Below are 22,657 nucleotides of genomic sequence, written 5' to 3' on the forward strand. Positions count from 1 at the left end.
AGACTGGATGAAAGTGAGCAACTAGTCATCTAGATGTCTTAGTTTATACCTCTAAGCTACATGACACTCTACTGGCAGACCACCACACTCAAAAGTATGAGAAATGTAAAAATCTTACCAGCTCCTGGGGCCGCAGTGTGGAGCATTAGCCATCGCAAAGTCACATTACATTCACGTATGATATTTGTAACCTTGCTGACATGGTCCAAGACATTTTCTTCCACTAAAACTCCTTCTTTTAACAGCTGCTGCGTCTGTGGTATCAGTTTCTTTCAACAGAAAAATGCATGCAATCTTTCATTATAACCAAAAGAAAATAAAGTTTATCTAGCATTCAGCAATCCATCACATCAAGAAAAAAAGTAGATCAAACATTCCAATTGATTAAAATGTTGTGCCAGGTCAGAACTCAAATCCAGACCCTCATGTTAAATGGGTAGTCTTCTTACTGACTGAGTTACCTAGGCCTCTCACACAATTTCAGGAGTACCATAAAATGTAGCAAAGTGGAGGAGCTTCTTATACTATGATATCAGTCATAGAACAAATAAATGCCGTTTTTTATTTACTTTTGAGCAATGTTGCCAAATAACTGTCACAATTACTTCACAGAATATTTTCTTCCTAAATTCTTATTATTCAGAAAGAAATTTGGGCTTTGTTGATTCCTATGGTGCAGTTAAGTTTTTTCACAAGCACTTTTATTTTACAGAACTTGATGTTTAAAATTTCGTAATCCTATATGCTTTAAAAATTTTGACTGAACTAATACACTTTTACTGGACGATTCACCTATAACAAATTTACAACACAGAGTTTCCTCATCAAATAATTCTGTTTGATTCTGTATAACTTGCCACAGTTGGAAGTTATTTTAATTTGAAGATTTCATTGGTCATATAAATTTCAATCCAATAGAGTAATTAGTGCTTAAAAAGGCATATGAATTGTTGACAGGTAGAAATAAGCGCATGTTAATTACATAATAAATAAAAATCACTAGTGGGGTGGTGGTGGTGGTGGTGGTGGTAGTAGTAGTAGTAGTAGTATTGCTATGAATGTAATTGGTGTGCAGTATTTTAGGCAATGAAGAGCACTTGCCACTGAAAAAACCTTGATTTGCTGTAGTCTGGTAAATGTCTTTGGGGTATCTCTGTCCAGAATTCTGAATAAGAGCTGAAAATAGCATAGGAGCAAACTAACATTTTTGGATGGACTATAACAGTTTCAGTGTGTTGCATTTCAGACAAACTAACATTTTTGGATGGACTATAACAGTTTCAGTGTGTTGCATTTCAGACAATCATCCAACAATGAGTTGATTATCGAATAAAAGCTAGCAGCAGGTAAAGGTTACTGTCCACTGAGTTTATTATTTACATAAATCTTTATCACAAACTGTGAAAGTTATTGAAATGAAGAAATTCAAGCAGTAATTGAATTGTGGATTAGGACAGAACATTACACCATCACTTCTACACTCAAAATTACACAGAAACCCTTCTCAAGTACTTGCTGGACCAGATACAACAGGTGAAAGTATGGAGTGGAGGATAACCAATGTGTAGCTCAAGGATTGTTTTTTTGCACGACTTTTCACTTTGCAGCGAAGTCTGTGCAATGCAAGAGAGACACTGGCAAACTTATGTTATGAGACAAGATTGAATAACTCAGTTTGTAAGAATAATTGCCCACAAAAAGTAAGGATCTTGGTCCACATATCTAATTGAAACACAATTTTAGTGTCAAGAATTTTTGTAAAAGCTGAAAGAACTGTGGGGAGAAAAGAGATGAATTGAGAAATTAGTGGGTCAGTCAACCCAGCTGCAGAATCCCCTTTCAAACCAACGCAGTGGCGTCTTTGGCACAGCTTTCCTACTAAATTACCTCATAATCTCGTTTCTCGTAACTGTTTGTCCATGCCCAAAGTATGAAGAAACAATGGGTTTTGACAGATATTATTTCTACGGGATCTTTATACTGTCTTATAGTACATAAATCCACAAATATTATTAAGTAGCATTTTCGCAGTTTCTTACCTGTAACCTGGATGAATATTTACAAGCGTACTCTCGAACATTGGACATTTCTAATGTATTAGTGAGGGCTGTCTTTGCAGCTTTGAAGTGCTCCCAAGAGTCTATCAGGTTTACCGTTATACCCATATAAATGCTAATGACCTACAAACAAATAAAATACTTTAGTAACACTCTGTGATACACAACCATTACAAAAATTAAAAAATCTTCATAAAGGTTAATTTATTTGTAATTATTGCTAAATAGCTTACACAAACTCTAGCTACCTTAGTTTAAATATATTTTATTTATTTATTTATTTATTCATCCATCCTTAAGACAATTTACATTGTATGGATGTCGCCAGTGAGTGTACAAATTATGCTATGAAATCTAAATATTTTCTTAACAAATGCCATTTACATTGTTTAATAAGCATAGGTATTTTGATGTAGAACTAACATACATAAATACAAAGCCCTGCATACATATTACATAAATGAAAAAAATATAATTCATAAATACCCTAGGTGTGTTGACATGAAACTATCTGACATAAATACATAGGCATAAATACATAATACATGAATGAAAAAAATGCTAGGTGTTCCCAACAATTCATTGTTATTCATTTAAGATATTAGTCCACAGTGTAAAACCAACACTCTTGCAAAAACACATTTACAGTTTTTTTTTTTTTTTTTTTTTTTTTTAAGAATACATACTGCTAATTTCTTTTATATTCTGTGGCAACTTATCATGCCTTGATAATCAACACTGTTCTGAGCTTTTAGCTTATTTCTTCTATCTAAATGGAGGCAATGACTCAACCACGTGTTGTGATCATGAATAATGTTATTCAAGCTATAATTATCAAGATTTTTTTTCTGATATACATTATGGTCTGAAAAATAAACTCACAAGGAACAGTCAGAACGCACAGGTTTTTAAATAATTCCTTGTGATGAGCTCATTTATTGCATTTTGTCATTATTCTTACAGCTTTCTTTTGTAATCTGAAAACTGTTTGTAGATTCTGGGTACTATTCCCCCAAAAGATTATTCCGTAGCTAAGAATGGCATGCACATAACCAAAGTAAGCTGACCTTACACAGATGTCACTGCATACTGACAAAAGAACTCTTAAGCGCACAGCATGCTGTGGAGACCCTGTTTGAGATAATCATGACATGTTCATCCCCTTTTTGTTGGCTGTCGATGTGCAGTCCTAGGAATTTAGTGTTGGTTAGATCTGTTATTCAAGTGTTGTGTAGTTTTGAGTTTATAGACTTGTGCTTCTTGTTTATTCTAAAGTACATGCTGTTTGTTTTCTTAATGTTGAGAATTACTCCGTTCTCTGTAGACCATTTGTAAACATCTGCTAGTGCTTCATTGGCTTTTTCCAATACCAGGTCAGGTGTCTTGCTGGTAATCAGTATATTACTGTCACCAGCAAAAAGTACATTTTCTCTGTGCTCCACACATTGTGGGAAATCATTAATATAAATTAAGAACAACATTGGGCCCAGAACACTTCCTTGTGGGACTACTATATTAACATACTGTGGGTCAGATTAGTGATTTACCACATATTTGGATGTGCTATGTGAAATTTCTACTCTCTGCACTCTGTTATTTAGTTACAATTGCAACCACTTTTTACCATTCCCGATTCCCCGAGACTCCAGCTTGTGTAGAAGAATGTCGTGATCAACGGTATTGGAGGCTTTCGATAGATCTAGGAACATTCCAGTTACAGAAGTGTCCTTGTCTAATGAGTCAAGAACAATTTTTTGTAAACTGAGCTATTGCAGTTTCAGTGCTTCTGCCCAGTCTGAAGCCATGCTGTTCCTTGCAGAGAAGATTATATTTATTTAAGTAGCTCATAAGTCTAGTTTTCATTAAAGTCTACACAATTTTGGAAAATACTTGAAGGGAAAGCAATGGCTTGTAATTTCCTATGTTTTCAACATCACCTTTTCTTTGCAGAGGTATGATTTTAGTTAGTTTCAGGTAGTCTTAGAAGCAGCCAATCTTAAAAGACAGGTTAATGATGTCAGTGATGCTGAAACTTCCTGGCAGATTAAAACTGTGTGCCAGACCGAGACTCGAACTCCGGACCTTTGCCTTTCGCAGGCAAGTGCTCTACCAACTGAGCTACCCAACCACGACTCACGCACCATACTCACAACTTCATATCAGCGCACACTCTGCTGCAGAGTTAAAATCTCATTCTGAAAACACCCCCCGGGCTGTGGCTAAGCCACGTCTCCGCAATATCCTATCTTTCAGGAGTGCTAGTTCTGCAAGGTTCGCAGGAGAGCTTCTGTGAAGTTTGGAAAGTAGGAGACGAGGTACTGGCAGAAGTAAAGTTGTGAGGATGGGGCGCGAGTCATGCTTGGGTAGCTCAGCTGGTAGAGCACTTGCCTGTGAAAGGCAAAAGTCCCGAGTTCGAGTCTCGGTCCAGCACACAGTTTTAATCTGCCAGGAAGTTTCATATCAGCGCACACTCTGCTGCAGAGTGAAAATCTCATTCTGGCTTTAATGCTGTCTATGCACTATTTTAACACACAAAGTGGGACTTTGTCCAGTCCTGTTGAGGATTTGTTTTTTAATTCTTTTATGGCACTGCTTACTTCTCTCTCAGTAGTGGGGAGCAGAACCACTGAATTTTTTTATGTAATTTTGCACTGGAACATCAGATCTTTTTGGAAATTTGCTCTGCGGGTCTTTTGCAATACTGGTGAAGTATGAGTTTATGAAGTTAGTCAGGTCTTTTTGATCACTGATTGTATTGCCTGATTTCTTGATTTTAGTGCCCGAGTGCTCTTTTTTTTTTTTTTTTATTTCCAGTCTCACGTTTTACTAAAGTCCAAGCAGATTTACTTTTCTTATTTACATTTTTTATCAGTTTGTCATTAGCTGACTTTTTAGCTGCCGGAAGTACCTTTCTGTAGATTTTTTTGTAGTTTTTGTAATAGCTTACAAAACCAGGGTCACTGCATGTATTCTTTATAGAGCTGAGTTGTCTAAAGGGTTTAGGCAGATTTTATAATCCCACTGGTAATCCATTTCATTTTGATCTGTGCTCCAATAGGAAGTAGGACTCTGGGAAACGATTCTCCAAATTTGAGCTTAAACGATGACATTAAATGACAGAACATCTGTTTGTGCATATACATCGTCCCAGGGTTCACAATTTAACTGTACAGTAAAATTTTGCATGGCTGATTTGGAGTAGATTCTTTTGTATACCTGTAGCTTGGTTGCTATTCCCATAGGAACATTTATTTGTGCAATCTGACAAAGATGATCTGAAAGTCCCAGATTTTTGAATACTAAGTCACAGTTTTCTGTGCCAATATCAGTGGCTATATGATCAATAGTAGAGGCTGAGTGTGTTGTTATCCTTGTTGCATAGCTGACTAGTGATACCATTCCAAAGCTACATAAAATGCTCAGAAAAGCGTTAGTAACATTATCTATTTTTGCTGTGTTTACGTTAAGATCTCCACATAGCAGAATGTTACTTTTTGTGTTTGATACCTGTTCTAGACTCTATATTAGTTTTGCACAGAATATGTCAAAATCATCACTAGGAGAATGATATACTCATAATATGACAAGGTTTTTTGGAAACATTTTGATATGATAGCTTTATTGCTGACACTTCAAAGTGTTTTTCTTCACCAAGAGAGACAATGTCACTTCTTACCTTCTATTGGAGTTCATTCTTAACATAAATACATGACCCTCCCCTCCTAATTGAAACTCTACAGTAAGGGGGGGGGGGGGGGGAGAATGATTGTATGCCATTGTTGGTCGGGAGGCCACATTCAGTGGAGTTAGGCGGCTGTATTGAAAGTCCATTTTAGTTGACCCCACATCAGCGACTTGCGAGTCAATGATGATGAAGGATACACAACATCCAGTCCCCTGCTGGGAATTGAACCGGGCCCCCTGCATGGTAGGCGGTAACGCTACGGAGGCAGACATACAGTAAGAAGATGCTAGTATATATGAAGCATGGGGGGGGGGGGGGGGGGAGAGAGAGAGAGAGAGAGAGAGAGAGAGAGAGAGAGAGAGAGAGAGAGAGAGAGAGAGAGAGGGTAAATGAAAACTTGAATGTGGTAGCTCAGACAATGAATTTGTATTTTTGTTCAAATGTTGGAATAAGAGAATCCCACGTAAGGACCTATAGCTGTACTGTTGCATTTGTCTGTATATCTACACCTCATAGGAGTAGCAGTAATGGGTGACATTCCAGTAATTCATCTGTATATGGAATTAAGAAATATATTTTGAGTTGGCAAGACACATGAAAATATATTTCCATAAGCCCAGTTACTATGTTTGTTTATGTGCCAATCCACTAGCCACTGTGTTATCAGATGGTATCTTTATTCATTACAGTTATAATGTGAAATAATTCTTCCTTCAAATCTCTACCCGACTCCATGACAACAATATTGGAGAAACACCATAAAATGAGAAAACAACTATGATTCCTCCTTATCACTACTCTCAGAATGCCTTCTGATGCTTCATATAAGTAGACCTGTAAAAATATTTTTTCTCTCTACATTGCTGTAAGTCAAAGAATTTCTTTCTGACACTTACTGCTTCTTTTGCCTATAGCAGGGCCGGCCAGAAATTCTGCACGCGTGTGGTGCTCCTGCACATGTGCAACTTCCGGGTCACAGCGTGCACGCCGCAGCCGTCAGCGTTCATGTAGTGCATGTTTCTACGCATAGATGTCGCTTTATCCACTTGCTGGGATACTCTGTACCGGCGAATTCTAGTGCTCTTTCCACAGCTTGCAAGCCAACTATGTGAAGGTATTTCGCGTATTAAACATTACTGTCACAGTCTGCTCATTGAAACGTCTACTTTTATGTTAACAGTTTAACCCAGTAAGACAAGCAATACAGTTAACAACCGTGGGTTTATATTAAGGCAGCTTGACTGACGGCACGTAAATACGTATAATGTTTTTGATCTAGCATTTAAGAAAGAGAGAACTTACCGACTTCGAACGAACTTTATTCATGATTTCAAATAACATTAAACTAATGCAATGTTTCCTATAACTAATTCTCGGTGCCCTCAGTTACACCCACATAATTTCTGTCTCACTGACCTCTGAACAGAATGATAACCGCAGACCTCTCGATGATCACCTGCTATTTCAATACCATTATTGCTATATCTTTCATCAGTTCCGTCTGAAATCTCCATAATAACCGACAATTAGATGAATGTTATGTTTTATCGACTTCAGCTGGGCGTAGCCCTTCTCACATTAATAAAAACCCCTAAATGGAAGTATACATTGGAACAGTTGGTTTAATGACCAATTTTCCTGATAATAATGTAACATGGAGCAGAATGAGGCAATAATGCACAATTAGTAAACAATAATTTTTAATTATGAAAGGAATAAATCCAAACACGTTTATCACTCATCATGAGAAATGATATAGTTAAAATCGGGCGTAAAAGCATGGCTCATTGACAAATGCAAGCAGTTGCGAAGATTTTCATCACTTATGCTTGATCGAAACCTTGATTTATTCATTTTCATCACCGAGAAAAATCTTTCACAAACAAGCTCTTGCGTGTACCACATAAACAGGGAAGTGGAGCCGCCGCCGTTCATTTAGGACACACGTCTAATAACAGATGTCGCTCGCTGTCGCACACGTGCACACATGTGCAGCACTTCCGCACGTCTGCACACTGTGCAGCATTTGGCCGGCCCTGGCCTATAGCAATGATTTGTATAACTGAAAGAGGCCAAGCTGTACCATAGTTCAAAATTTCTCTCAAACTACAGGTTCCTATAAAACTAGCTGGTTAAGTCAAGCTAAAGGTTACAGAAAGGCGAGGGCACATCACCTTCAAATGGACCAGTCCTAGTAAAACACTGCAGTGTTCAACCAAATAGCTCACTGACGATAGCTTCACATTTCTTTAATTGATGTTATTAAACTGAAGCATAAATTCATAAAGGCTTTGTTCACCACCAGAATGTGTTGCAGGGGCACTTTTTACCATTTATTGACAGTCAGTCATTATAAAGTCTTGCAACTGTTAACACACGCAGATCTTTTTGTACATGACTAAATGCAGGATTTGTGCTGTCTATGAGAAGAGTGCCATTAGAGAGAGGATTCTCCAGTGTGATCTCCTAGATTTTTCAGTGTGATTAATTAATGAAAAGCTGTTCATTTAGAACACTATTTGTAGATGTTTCACTTCTTTGGTGATGCTGTCCCTGCCAAAGTGTTCAAGTTCTATGGACCTGAGTCTTTCGTACTGAATTTCTTTGTGGAAGAGGACAATGGCTCAAAATGTGGGGATAGCAGTCAGTGCACATGGATTTTCTATATACACTGTTAGCCAGGGACCCATACAGTTTTCTCTTAACTAACAGTTTGCCTTCGTTTTCAATTTCCATTGTGAATGTTACATTAGGATGGACAGAGTTTAAATGTTCAAGGAACTCTTTCCAACTTCATCGCTGCATGTGGCCACATCACACACTGTGGATCTTAGAGAAATAGCTCCCTTGTTTATATTAGGAAGGTCATATAATGGTAGTGGAACAGTTGCTTGAGTTCCAAGACCCTTAATGACATCACACAGCCAGCCTGACTCATTGAGAAGAGTCAGTGTCTTCCTCTGGATTTTATCCGTGGGACAGACATCTAGCTATCTCTAGGTAATGCCATTCACAACATCTACACCATCTGTAACATGTGACATTAGGACAATAGCAATGCTCATATTGGCTGTCAGAATTGCAGTTTCTTTGTCCCCCATAGGTTTCTGAGTGTTACTCGTTCTTTCTTACAGGTGACTGGTATCAGCACTGATAAGTGTTGAGGTTGCAATTTAAATGAGGCTTTGGGTTGACACTCAATTTATTAAGAGGTCTCTGACTATCACATCTACTAGGCCAGGGAAACACTAAGAGAACGTGCATTTCAGGAAATAGCGGTATGGGCTCTGAAAAACAGACGAGTGTCAAATGGCATAGTGGATGTCAGGGGTTGAACTCAGCTATAAATGGTGGCATGGGATATCAATAGTTCACTCTGGTTTTGGAACCCAGGTAGTGACTACTCACAACAGCAAAACTCACAGCATCATGAAGATGATCGGGTTGGTCATCAAAATAAAGCGGAAAAAATGTTAACAACTTGGCTGTATACCCAGAAGAACACCATCAATAATTCTGCAACTTCAAAGAGACCTACACTGAGCTGAGTTAGTCACTATGTTTAAGGATACATTCTAGTACTCAGGCTTTAAAAATAATTTAGTCAACAATTATCTTCATCAGTTAACCAAACCAGATCTGAAAAATTTTGACCAATAAATGATTATGCACATATTTCATTACATGAGCTGGATCAGAATGTTTCGGTATTATACAAAGTAAAAAAACACAAGAAACTGTTTGTATAAAAACATAATAATGGATACTGTTTAGATTCCATACCAATAAAAAGTAGGACCACAGTAATTTTAACTTAAAACAGAATATGAACTGGTACAAGGAAGTGTCTGTTAACTCTATTATGATATTAACTAAACTTATGTTAAAAAAAACTATATGAAATAAGCCCCCTAAAATAATTTTTTAAGAATTGGTATGAATTCACTCGAATTTAAACTATATATAGAACCACGAAAGAATGGGAGCTGTTATACAGAACTGGTAATAGCAAATAATGTGCTCTATGTAACTGACACATAGTGATCTGAAATGTGAGTAGTAGCAGCCACCCAGTAAACTGTAATTTGTTGAAGTTTGGCTGAAGACTTTGTGATGTCTTTGGAAATAAGTCTGCTTAAAAACTGCATCACACAAAATTGTCATTTTTGGATGAACTGTAACCATTTCAGTGTATTACCTTGCAGCCAACTGTCGCCTATGTATCCATTATCAAACAAATGCCTGCAAAAGGCAAACATAACTGATTTTTTTTACTTTATTATTTATAAAAAACATTTATCACAAAATGTGAAATTATGAAACAAAAGGTTCACTTTAAAACATTACCAACTAGGCCCATTACATGGCATAAGATGACTACTTATTACTGAATGATGTAACTTACCCAGTTATCAGGGAAAAACCTATCAACAATCTCTCTCATTTTGGCAGTCTGGTTGTGCAGCACATTTGGATCAAAGAAGAGACACACATACAGCATTGCAGCTTGAGTTGACAGTGCAGTGCTCCTGTGCTCAGGCAGAGGATAAGCCGAAAGCTGATTATAAATATCATCTGACCGCAAACGACCCAAAACCATTTCCACATACAGTGGATTTATTGTAAATCGCCTGTAAGAAAACAGAAACTAAATCAATCAGTACACAACATTACTGCTTTAAATAATGATTAAAAGTTCATAGGTTCAAAACTCATCATCCAATGCAGTAGTATATGATCCAAAGCATTTTTACCCAAAGTATCCATCCCATCTCTGTGACGAGGACATGAGTCACAGCTAAGTTGCAGCATATTAAGGGACTCCACCAAAATGGGTACAGTGAAGCCCAGATTTGACTGTTAAGGAAAAATAAAGGATGTGAGGCAAGACTGCAGGGTTTCTCCCCTACCATTCAAATTGTACAATGGAGAAGCAACATCAGAAATTCAAAAAAGATTCTACAATAGCATTAAAATTCAGAGTGAAAGGATTCCACTGGTAAGATATACTGCTGACATTGCTATCCTCAGACGAAGAATTACAGGGCCTGTTGAATGCAATTAAGTCAAATGAGCACAGTATGTGGACTATGAGTAAACCAAATCAAGACAAGAATTATTAGGAGGAGAAATGAGATTAGTGATAAAATTAACATCAAAATTTGGGACCACATTGTACATGAAGCGAAGGAATTCTGCTACCATCAAAGCACAGGAATTCTGCTACCTTCAAAGCAAAGTAATGCACGACCAGGGTGTATATGCACACAAGGAAATAAATTCCCGTATTTCCCAGTTAAAAAGATGCTTTTTCCTAGGTGAAAATACACTTCTTCCATTTCAAGTGACAGTATACTTTCCCTCACAACTGGGAAACTTCTCAATCCTTTGAATAGTAAAGGTTTTATACACTGGCGCAAACATCCCGGCATTTTAGGGAACAAAATGCAGAAAAAAAAGGGGGGGGTGTGTTTTGGGAATATCTTTGATGCGCAGCAGCAAGTACACCGCATTTTTCATAATACGAAAGTATAAACATGAAATCCACCAAACACAGCACGTTAGTTTCTGAACCACTGAAATCGAGATAGTGATGTGTTTTTGTTAGCCAATCACAGCTCATGTCATGTGATCATATACAACTGCTCACTTGACGAAAGGTTTGTTCCTAAAGACTGGAAAGTAGCACAGGTCACACCAATATTGAAAGAAGGAAATAGGAGTAACCCATTGAATTACAGACCCATATCACTGACCTCAATTTGCAGTAGCATTTTGGAGCATATACTGTACTCGAACATTATGAATCACCTTGAAGAAAATGACCTATTGATACATAACCAACAGAAAATATCATTCTAGTGCAACACAGCTAGCTCTTTATTCCCATGAAGTAATGAGTGCTGTCGACAAGGGATCTCAGATTGATTCCATATTCCTAGATTTCCAGAAGACTTTTGATACCGTTCCTCACAAGTGACTATTAATCAAATTGCATGCATATGGAGTACTGTCTCAGTTGTGTGACTGGATTCGTGATTTCCTCTCAGAGAGGTTGATAATGTAATTTACCGTCTAGTAAAATCATCAGATGATCAATTACAATTACAAAATAATCTAGAGAGAATTTCTGTATGGTGTGAAAAGTGGTAATCAACACTAAAGAAAGAAAAGTGCGAAGTCATCCACATGGGTACTAAAAGAAATCCGATAAATTTTGGGTATACGATAAATCACACAAATCTAAGGGCTTTCAATTCGACTAAATACCTAGAAATTACAATTACGAGCAACTTAAATTTGAATGACCACATAGATAATATTGTGGGGAAGCGAAACGATGATTGCACTTTGTTGGCAGAACACTTAGAGGATGCGACAAACCAACTAAAGAGACAGCCTACATTACACTCATCTGTCCTCTGCTGGAATATTGCCGCACAGTATGGGATCCTTATCTGGTAGGATTGACAGAAGACATCAAAAAAGTGCAAAAAGAAGGTCAGCTCGTTTCGTGTTATCATGCAATAGGGGTGAGAGTGCCACTGATATGATAAGCGAGTTGGGATGGCAGTCACTGAAACAAAGGCGGTTTTCCTTGCGGCAAGATCTATTTACGAAATTTCAATAACCAACTTTCTCTTTTGAATGCGTAAATATTTGGTTGACACCCACCTACGTAGAGAGAAATGATCATTATAATAAATTAAGAGAAATCAGAGCTCGAACGGAAAGGTTTAGGTGTTCCTTGTTCCCAGGCGCCATTCGAGAGTGGAATGGTAGAGAAGTAGTGTGAAAATGGTTCGATGAACCCTCTGCCAGGCACTTAAGCATGAATTGCAGAGTAACCTTGTAGATGTAGATGTAGAAGAAAAGCTAAGCTGCCACATACAATATCAATATTTTTTGAATGTGTTATCCTATAAGATATATCAAACACAAATGTGCCAGTAAAATTTTAAATAATGACATAAATATCTGGTCTTATGGGTCCGAAATTTTGCTCAGTGGGTGCTCCTGAAAGTGTTAAGTTTTGAATGAGAGACAATGCTCTTTGATTTAAGAAATTCATCGCACATTCTCACACGTAATGTAATTCATCTTTAATAAAAGGAAATTTACTTTGAAAGTAACACTCCTCAAACCATTATTGACAATATTTTCCTGTGACCTGTTAGAAATGTAAACAGTGTGACATCATGCTCATTAAAAGCTGTTTGTTTTTACAAAGTATTGCATAGTCTTCATCGTAAAGCCTTTGACATATTTAGCTGTCAGCAGATGTTTGCTTGCGCACTATTTTTTGTTGCTGTAAATTGAGCATTTTCTTTGCAATTTAGTTTTATCTTGGTGTTTCTTCTTTTGTATGCATTTTATTGGTGCACATTATTCTGCAGTGGCAGGCTAAAGTAAAATTCTTTGTTAGATTATCATTTCTTACCTGTAAAAATTACAAAAATTTTATTGAAAACTACCGTATTTACACGAATTCAAGCCGCACTTTTTTTTTCAAGTTTTTGTAATCTAAAAAGCCGCCTGCGGCTTAGAATCGAGTACAAAGTAAGCGGAAGTTCTGAAAAATGTTGGTAGGTGCTGCCACAACTAAGTTCTGCCGTCGAATATATGCAGCGCTACACAGGCATGCTTTGCAGGCACAAAGATAAATACTGGCGCCAAAACCTCTGCGTCAATAAATAAATTAAAAAAAAAAAGGTGGAAGATGAGCTTTTTTCTCCGCCCCGAGTTTCAACCACTGCATTTTCATACATTATCCAACGAAGTAAATACAAATTCCGTATTGTTCATCTTCGAATGTAGCAGCATTTCAATGTACTACGAAAATCCGACTGGCAAGACTGTTTGGGATGTTTGTCAAAATGGCCAACTCTATGTACTGAATTTTTTCCCACCTGTGAGAAGAGATGGTTGCTAACAGGAACTTCTATGTATTGTGAATCACATGCAGTATTCTCTTCACCATAAGAATAATACGAATACAAACATTTTGCCATGTATTCTTTCGTGTTTGCTGCTATCTCATTTAAATCCAGTCTGCCTAATAAACTACGAAACTTGAGTGAGACAACAGCAAAGGCGGAAGAATATACATATCATGTCATGTTTATATTCGTATTATTCTTATGCCTAATAGTGGTACATTCAGAAATGAAGCATGGCAATTGACTAGATTTTTAAATCTAAGATGACTCTAATTTCTGTGCAGAATGTAATGTACTAAAGAGGCGTCTGCAAAGATTTTCAAACGGAGAAAAATTTTCGCTAAACTCTCGTTCAGAACATCTTCTATCATACGCAGTCTATTATTTGGTTCTTGTTGATCATTGTCGGAGAAAGCAGCAGTGTAAGTAAGAACAAATAGCAGTCTCTTGCCATTGTTTCGCTAACGAGACGATTCCTCTCTTTTGTTTTTTAATTGTAAGCAGTGGTAGCGTGCACAAAAGCAAGCCATGCCGCGAGCGGCGACAGTTCGTAAACACAAAAAAAATGGTTCAAATGGCTCTGAGCACTATGGGACTTAACATCTGAGGTCATCAGTCCCCTAGAACTTAGAACTACTTAAATCTAACTAACCTAAGGACATCACACACATCCACGCCCGAGGCAGGATTCGAACCTGCGACTGTAGCGGTCGCGCCTAGAACCGCTTGGCCACCGCGGCCGGCTTGTAAAAACACATTATCAGAATGCGACAAACAATGCATGACACAGTACAGTAATGCATTTTCAGCTTAGACTGACGTAAACACCTAAAACAAAGAGAACAGCACTTATCAGATCAAAGAAAAATAAGCAATCAATTCAAACCAGACGAAGCACGTGAAAAAGGAAGGGTACCCGTATAAATATGGACGGAGTGCCTGACGCATAGAAATGGCTACCTGGTAAAGCTTAACTGCTAAGCTTATGACTTGAACCAAACTGCTGTAGCTGTATTGTCATTCATTCGACCTAAATTGTCTCTCATATTACAATGGGCCAACTTTGTTTCGATTTGGAGGTGCGGCCTAAAACTTTTCTCTCCCCTTGAATTTCGAGTCTCAAATTTCAGGTGCGGATTAGATTCGGGAAATTTTTTTTCCCTTGATTTCGAGTATCATTTTTCAGGTGTGGCTTAGATTCGAGTGCGTCTTAGATCCGAGTAAATACGGTAAGACAAAAAATTCTGGAATTCTAAAAAATTCATGGATTTTTCCCTGTTTTTGCCCATATGATAAAATTCCTGGCTATCCTAGGGTGTATAGACCCTGATGATGGATAAATCAAGGAGAACATAAGAAGCAGATCTAAAATGCAATGATAACCGAGATAAAGTTATGAGAACTTACACTCTAAACTGGCAAAAACTGAGTTGCCAGATAGTTAGGGCTGCAAATTTAAACTGAATAGGAATGTATTCTGTGTTGAATTTTATTACACTTACTAGCATTTCATAGAGCAGATCAGCATGAAAGGGAAACCTGCATTGGTTTAAAAAAGTCACGAACAAGTTCACTTTCATACAGCATGTTTCTGAATTCTAATGACAGCTGTTAATAAGCAACTTCACCATACAGTTCACAAAGTGTGCCAAATTTGAATAATACAATTAAAGAAAGTAAATAGACGTAAAAACTCTGGCATCAGTATAGGACATTTACCTGAAGTATTCTACTGGATAGTTTGGTATTTTTTTCGCACCAGGAGTATTTACAAAGCCAGTAGAGCGCAACAATTTGCACACATCATCAATGTTACTGTCAGCACTGGATCTCTGTGCACTGTACCTATAGTAAGAAACAAGCATGCGCTCCCTGACCGTTCCTTCTATGTGCAGGTCAACTAACAGCAGCATCACACCATACAGGTACAGGCCTTCACACTGGAAACAGAAGAAAATCTGAAAATGTACGATGCACTGGAGCCCTACATTGAATTTGAATTTAAGGTAATTAACATTGTCAACACATAAAGTTGAAAAAATTTAAATCACAGGAAGTATGGCATTATAAGTTACACAACTCAACTGCCAAGTTTCATAAAACAAAAATTGTCTTTCTTTAAGTGAAACATGGGTTTTGTACCGCATGGCAGGATATGAAGTTGCAAATGTTGGAACTAAATAAAGCTCATCAGTGCCGGAGGCTTATCACTAGTTTACTAACGTTTCAAGCCATCCATCAGAGAGCATGTAAGTAACATAGCAAAATCAATCAGATAGTGCTACAAGATTGTCTAACAGTGAAAAGATTTCATGATGACAACAATAGGGTGTGGACAATGGTCTGTGAACATTACAGTGCAGCAAGTTTGTAGCTCCTGTAATCGTTCCCTTTGTGAGACCTACCAATGCACTTACCCACAACCACTTAACTCCAGACCCACACTGGTAAATCCTACAACAGTTAAGAGACAGCCACTTCTAAAACCAATCTTGCTGTTTACCAACTGGCATGTTGGCTACTGTTTACTTTTCAACATATCCCCTCATCCTGCACCCTTCCATGTTTTAATCTCAACTGGCATAAGCTGCCCTTTCTCCTCTACGTAATTATTTACTTTACCCGCTTTGTTTTTTTCATACCCCCAACTCCCTCCTCGTCTCTCACCCTCTCTTTTCTCCTCTTCCTTATTTTCTCCTTTTTTCTATTCAATAACTGAATTACTCTCTCCAAATTTAATTTCTTTTCAATTTTTAATCCATCTTTCTCACTCTGTCCCTTCTATCAACTCTGAACTGAAGCTGGCATCTTGCTTACCAATCTACTATCTTCCATCTCCTGCTTTCTCAGCAACCTGATGGACGGACAGTATTTTATGACCATGGAAAAAGTGGTGACATTTACATTGGTGCTGCTCTATTCAACAACATGAATAGCAGACCAAGTGGAAGATCTTGGTGAAGCAGTTTGAACTACAAACTTTTCAGTAAATATCTGAGTAGATGTCCAAAAAGTTGTTTATTTACTATTTTCCAATTAATCAATAATTCCTGCTTTGATAATTTTAATGGAGTCATAGCTAAGAATCAATAGATAACAGAATATCAATGCATTAACAAACAAACCACCACAAAAAAATCAATCCTGCTTACTAGTAACTGTCGTCCTTCCTCGTCAAGAAGTACTCCTTCCAAAGTTTGTTGAATATAAATACCTTCCTCCAGCTCTTCTAAAAAGTGGTTGAGATCGGTCACATACTTGTGAATACTTTCAAATGTTAAGTAGAACCTGGTCAAAATTTCTGTATAATTTTCTCGAAATTCCTCATCTAAATCTTGTAGTTGCTGTGAACAGAAAAACAATATCACACATTAAAAAAGTTACAGTAGTGAATTTTTGTGAATACTGTCTTACGAAAGCACCATCACAGAACATAAAAAGCATAACACACAATCATCAAGCTGAAAAACGAAACTTAATTTAATCAGAAATTTGATCTGATCAGGCTTCCTGGTGTAGCTAAGTTCAAATACAGAACCTCACTAACATAGCAACATTATTGTACTCCTATCAGTTAATGGTGACAGAGACAAGGAAATTGCATATGGTAATACAGTCTCCATCTAGTTACAAAAGGTAAATTATGATTCCAACATCAATTTTCAAATGAGTGCCAGACCCCTCAAACTGCCAAAGCACCTAAATCACACCATCACATTTCACGTTTTCACAAACCATGGTATTAAGTAATGTGTGTGTGTACTACTTCTGAGTGATGTTACTAGATCGTTTTAGTGAAATGTAGAACATAAAGGAGTAAAGTGTAGGACACATCATAAAACATCATGATACAGCAGAGGATCAGACACTGAAAGCTAAGATTTGACATTCCATTATTTTATTATTTTAAAACATAACTACTTTATACAAGGGTCAGTCAACAAGTAAGTCACAAAACAGAACAGCAGCAATAATAATCAATGCAACTTCCTGATATTTACACATGTATACATTCAGACATACACAATCTCCTTAAAAGTCTTTGATATAAGGCAGCAAAGTATTTTAGTTGCTGCCACAGTGAATGTGCAACCTCTTTGGTTACATCATCACCATTTTCAAAACGTCAGCCACCCAAATGAGATTTTAGGTGCCTAAACAAATGAAACTCTCTTGGGGTTAAGTCTGGATCATAGGGCAGATGTTTCAAGCATTCTCAATTAAATGTGTGGGGGTAGGCATTGTCATCCAGAAGAATTGCTTTCTTTGTTAGGAGACCAGGTCATCTGCAGCGAGCACCCTGTTGGATTTCCTACGGAGTGGTGCAATGTGAGACTGGCATTTCATTAGTATGACCCTTTGCACATCCCAAAACACGGTGAGCATGAACTTGTGAGCTGATGGAACAGCCTAGAACTTTGTTGTTGTTTGGGAGCTGGAATGTTTTCACTCCACAGATGACTGATTGATTTACGGTTAAAACTGATGAGCCCAAGGCTCATTCCTTGTAATAATTTATGTAATGGAGTTCTCTCCTTCCTCAGAGTACCAAACAAGTGCTTCAAAGACGCAGCCATTTTGTTCATTCTATGCTCCTCAGAACATGTGGGTCACCCACTGTTCACAAACTTTATGAAAATTCAACTGCTCATGCATGGTGTTGTACATAGCTCCATGTGAACAGCCTACAGCACGCACAACGTCACCAATCGTCACATGCTGGTCATTACGAATGATCTATTGTCACCGCTACAGGATGACCCGATGCTCTCAATCTTTGATGCTTTTCCCTCCTTTGTTATGCTCCTGGATCCAACTGAACACAGCTTCTTGTGATAAACTGTTGTCACCATACACAGGACACATTTTGCAATGCACTTCTTCTATGAACAGTCTTTTGGTCCACAAAGTGCATGATCGCATGCTGTCCTACCCCTGTACACTCATGTGGCACAATCACCATCTTGCACTGGCTGCCTTGCTATATCTAGCAGCCTGTAAGACAAGCATATGTTTGCTGCAACCTGCCACCAAAACATGTGCATGTAATTCAACCACTGTATAAGGTAAACTGACATTTCTGACTTATTTCCTGACTTACCCTGGTATACTGTACTCACAGATATCAACACTTTTCTTGAAGTTTTAACCATATTTCTCTGAACAACTACTGAGCAACTAATATCTTTGTTATAGTATTTCAGTAATATAACAGCCTTCTGAGGGTTAATACTGAATCTTTCTCTTTCATATTTCCACTGGGGAAAAAACGGTAAGAAACACATTCAGCATTTGCATTATGCACTGGAATAGTAGAAAAATACTCTATTATTTTCAGTAGCTCTCAGTGACAACTTTCATGCTTGCTGTCACTGAAATATTGCTGTCACTGAAAAATCTCACCGGTTTATCAATACAAATTTCATTTTTTTTTTTTCTAAAAATGTATTTAAGTCACATAATATGTCACAACACAAATTTATCGCTCAAAACTTAAATACAGATTTGAATATCATTTACGCACACTTTTGAAGGTAAATTCATACATTCAAAACAATTAAGATATAAAAATGTTACACTCCAAGATGCTAAGTATGTGGGGCGGCGGGTGGATTAATTTGAATATTTAAATGTAGAATGTAATGTAGAAAAGATGCATTTCCCAGCCAATGCACCATATGTGGGGCGGCGGGTGGAATAATTGTTATTAAATGTTCCTATTATTTATTTAATGCTGTTGTTTGCCATTCTCAACACTGGCTCTCTTAACTACAATATTGGCAACAAGAAAGTGATTAGCAAAACGTGAAGCCTGTAATTAGAATTCCTAGTGCCCACTTCATCTGAGAAATACATTTATAGCTACAGCTTATAGCTCTGAGGAATTAGGAGATTGTCTGGGATTCATAACCAAAAACGATTCTCTCTAAAATGTTCACTATATTCTGAAAGTCACAGACCAAAAAGAATCCACACAATCCAACTGACAGAGCAGTTCAGAGTCTAATGCGCTGATGCAACTATAATTGTTCAAATTAAATGTTTAAGTGAATGCTCGCCATAATTTGATGATAATGTTCATCAAACGCCACGCTAAATAATGGTAGAATGTCTGTCCCGCGGCGGCACGTGAAAATACGACATACGCAAACTGAAGATAGATCATTAAAGTCATCCCAGAATTAACACTTCACTCGAAAACGATTTCATGGTTGCGCGTATCCCTAGTAAATTATTATGGTATCCGAGGCTGTTTATAGCAATGATACCGACGCGACGTGACTCCCGGCACAGGTGGCGCACTAATCAGCGTCTGGAGAGAACTGGGGCCTTCTTCTCTCGCGCAGCGTTCTTATATATAAAGCCGCGGTGCGGACGGCTAAGGGAACGCCTGATCAAATCCACTCTCCCGACTAGCCGCTGGGCTAGTAATGCACCACTTTAAGTTATCGAATAAATCATTGCTTCCTTTGCTGATGGCCGATGAAGCTCTCAATTTAAATGTGCAATCAGCACACAGGTAAGTAATGATAATAAAAGTCTGACGTGGCTAAGTCAAATATTTTGGGCGCGAGAATTAATTTAATTACACTACACGCAGTAGACGAGCTCTGAACTTGCCCTTTGGAAATACGCTATCGCTATAGTTTTATAGTTATTCAGTTGAAACTTCTCACATCTTTATGATTATAGCGGATCTCTCTTCTACTTAAATTTAAACATCCAAGCTTTATTTATTCGCCTACTTAATCTACCTTGCTTCCTTAATTTCTAAGACAAAAACCAGAAAATCATGAATTTCAATTAAAATTTTAATTTGTGAGATCCAGAATACTGCTTTTACTAAATAATTATGAAAAAGGAATCTAAATATAAATTTTTAAGTTTCTAGCTCTTTTCTGTTGCGCCAATGATTTTTACAGAAAAACGTCCAAATTTCGAAAATGGTTAAAGTTATTGAACTGATATTCAGCACATATTGTTTTAGTATTACTGACATTGATTTAGTATTACTGACATGCTAGAAACGTTTCAGGTTATTTACTTGATTTTTAAAGTATTGCGCAACATTTATGACGTCAGAGCTAGTTACAGCAGACTAGGCTGGCACACAATGGAAAGACTGATGTGAATTTTATACGGCGTGAGTAGGCTGCTTCCCTACAAGTAGTCCATACATTTATCAAACATTAAGACAGTGGTCCTTCCTAATCTCAGTACCACAACAGTCATGCAAGAACAACATGCAAACAACTATGACCATAAACATCAATGGGAGCATCATAAGGTACTCCCGAGTGGCAAGATAAGTAGGGATCCACAACAGTCGAATGACTGAGCACATTATTCACACTCACACGGCACTGGATATGCTGTTATTGTTATGGTCATCAGTCATGCAAGCCTCTTCATCTCTGCAAAAGTAGCGTATCCTACATCCATTTCAATCCGCTTGCCGTATTCAAGCCAAGTTCTGCCTCTAAAATTTTTAACCTCCACACTTTCCTCCATTGCCATCTCAAAGATTCCTGGGTGCCTCAGAATGTGTCCTATCAATCAATCCCTCCTTTTGGTCAGGTTGTACCATAAGCTTCTTTCCTTCCCAATTCGATTCAGTATTCCCTCATTAGTTATGTGATCTACCTGTCTGATCTTCAGTATTCTTCTAGGACACAATATTTTAAAATCTTCTACTCTCTACTTGTCTGAACTGTTTATTGTCCATGTTTCACTTCCATACAAGGCTACACTCCAGACAAATACCTTCGGAAATGACCTCTTAACACTTAAACTGATAACAGATGTTAACAAACTCCTCTTGTTCTTCAAAATTGCTTTTCTTGCTACTCTCAGTCTGAATTTTATATCCCCTTTATGCCAGTCTGTATTTTAAATCTCCTCTACAAGTTATTTTGCTGCCCAAATGGCAAAACTCATCTACTACTTTCAGTGCCTCAATCTTTAATTTAAAGAACTCAGCATTGCCCGATTTCATTTGACTACATCCCATTATCTTTGTGTTACGCTGGTTGATTTTCATCCTATAACCTCTTTCCAAAACAGTTTCCATTCCCTTCAACTGTGCTACACCATCTCTGACAGAATTACAATGCCATTGGCAAACCACAAGGTTTTTATTTTTTCCCCCTGCACTCCCTTTTCCAAATTTACCCTTAAGTTAGTTTAAGTAGTGTGTAAGCTTAGGGGACCCATGACCTCAGGCCTAGAAGAGTAATCTGCTGGTAACTAGTGTTAAATAGATAGAAAGAAATCAACATTGTCGAATACATATTGACAGCATGTTACCCTTGGTACAGACTCTTCATTTTGGAAGACAGTTGACAGCTCCAGCTGATGATCTTTTTTTACAACAACTCACTTAACAACTTCAAATAAGTACTTACATTTAATAAACTGAGAATAACTCCAACATATAAACAGGAGCTTAGTGAACTTACTTTGTCTACTCACATAAAAGAACTGGACAGGAAATGCTGCGAAGCTATACTCTGTCTGCAAAATGAAAAGCGAGTAGCACTCATGGTGGAGTAAGCTGCCTTTCTGAACGAATGCTACAGCTGCAGTACAGGGTGAGTAATAACCAATTTACATAAATTCTGAATGTATGAGGTCTTGCATTACTATTATTCATAACTCTTATCTGTATTCCATGAAGTGTCAACACACTTTGTGGAAAATAAACAGCTGCCCCCCTTCCCATTCCGTGCACATTTGCACATTGCATCACCAGTGATTCATAAGATGTACTGTAGAAGGTCAGTATAATTTTGTATTTGTTTCTTGTGATGTAGCGGTGTAGTGGGGTAAACAGAGTGGAGAATCCCCTGCTCGCTCTTCAGTTTTCAGATCTATAAAGGAGGGAAGCACATGACTTCAATCTGACACCTACCTTCCCTCACACTTCTATCCTCCAGCCTTGCCCCTCCAGACCGAAATACAGTCCCCGAACACAA

General features: G+C 37.7%; 1 protein-coding gene across 5 annotated transcripts in view; it reads right to left on the reverse strand.

Moving 5' to 3' along the window:
- Positions 1 to 22,657, reverse strand: part of LOC126473598 (WASH complex subunit 5) — a 180,042-nt gene that overhangs the window by 110,080 nt on the left and 47,305 nt on the right. For 4 of the 5 annotated variants that reach the window (XM_050100747.1, XM_050100746.1, XM_050100749.1 and 1 more), the window contains 5 exons: positions 16,835 to 17,026; positions 15,402 to 15,622; positions 10,148 to 10,373; positions 2,040 to 2,180; positions 119 to 269 (listed from right to left, as the gene is read on the reverse strand). In XM_050100747.1, the coding sequence (XP_049956704.1) occupies positions 119 to 269; positions 2,040 to 2,180; positions 10,148 to 10,373; positions 15,402 to 15,622; positions 16,835 to 17,026 (931 nt within the window). Of the gene's footprint in view, positions 1 to 118; positions 270 to 2,039; positions 2,181 to 10,147; positions 10,374 to 10,496; positions 10,583 to 15,401; positions 15,623 to 16,834; positions 17,027 to 22,657 lie in introns of those variants that run through there. The other variant, XM_050100750.1, reaches the window with a different exon arrangement.

Source organism: Schistocerca serialis, chromosome 4, assembly GCF_023864345.2.
Source record: "Schistocerca serialis cubense isolate TAMUIC-IGC-003099 chromosome 4, iqSchSeri2.2, whole genome shotgun sequence".
Taxonomy (NCBI): Eukaryota; Metazoa; Arthropoda; class Insecta; order Orthoptera; family Acrididae; genus Schistocerca; species Schistocerca serialis.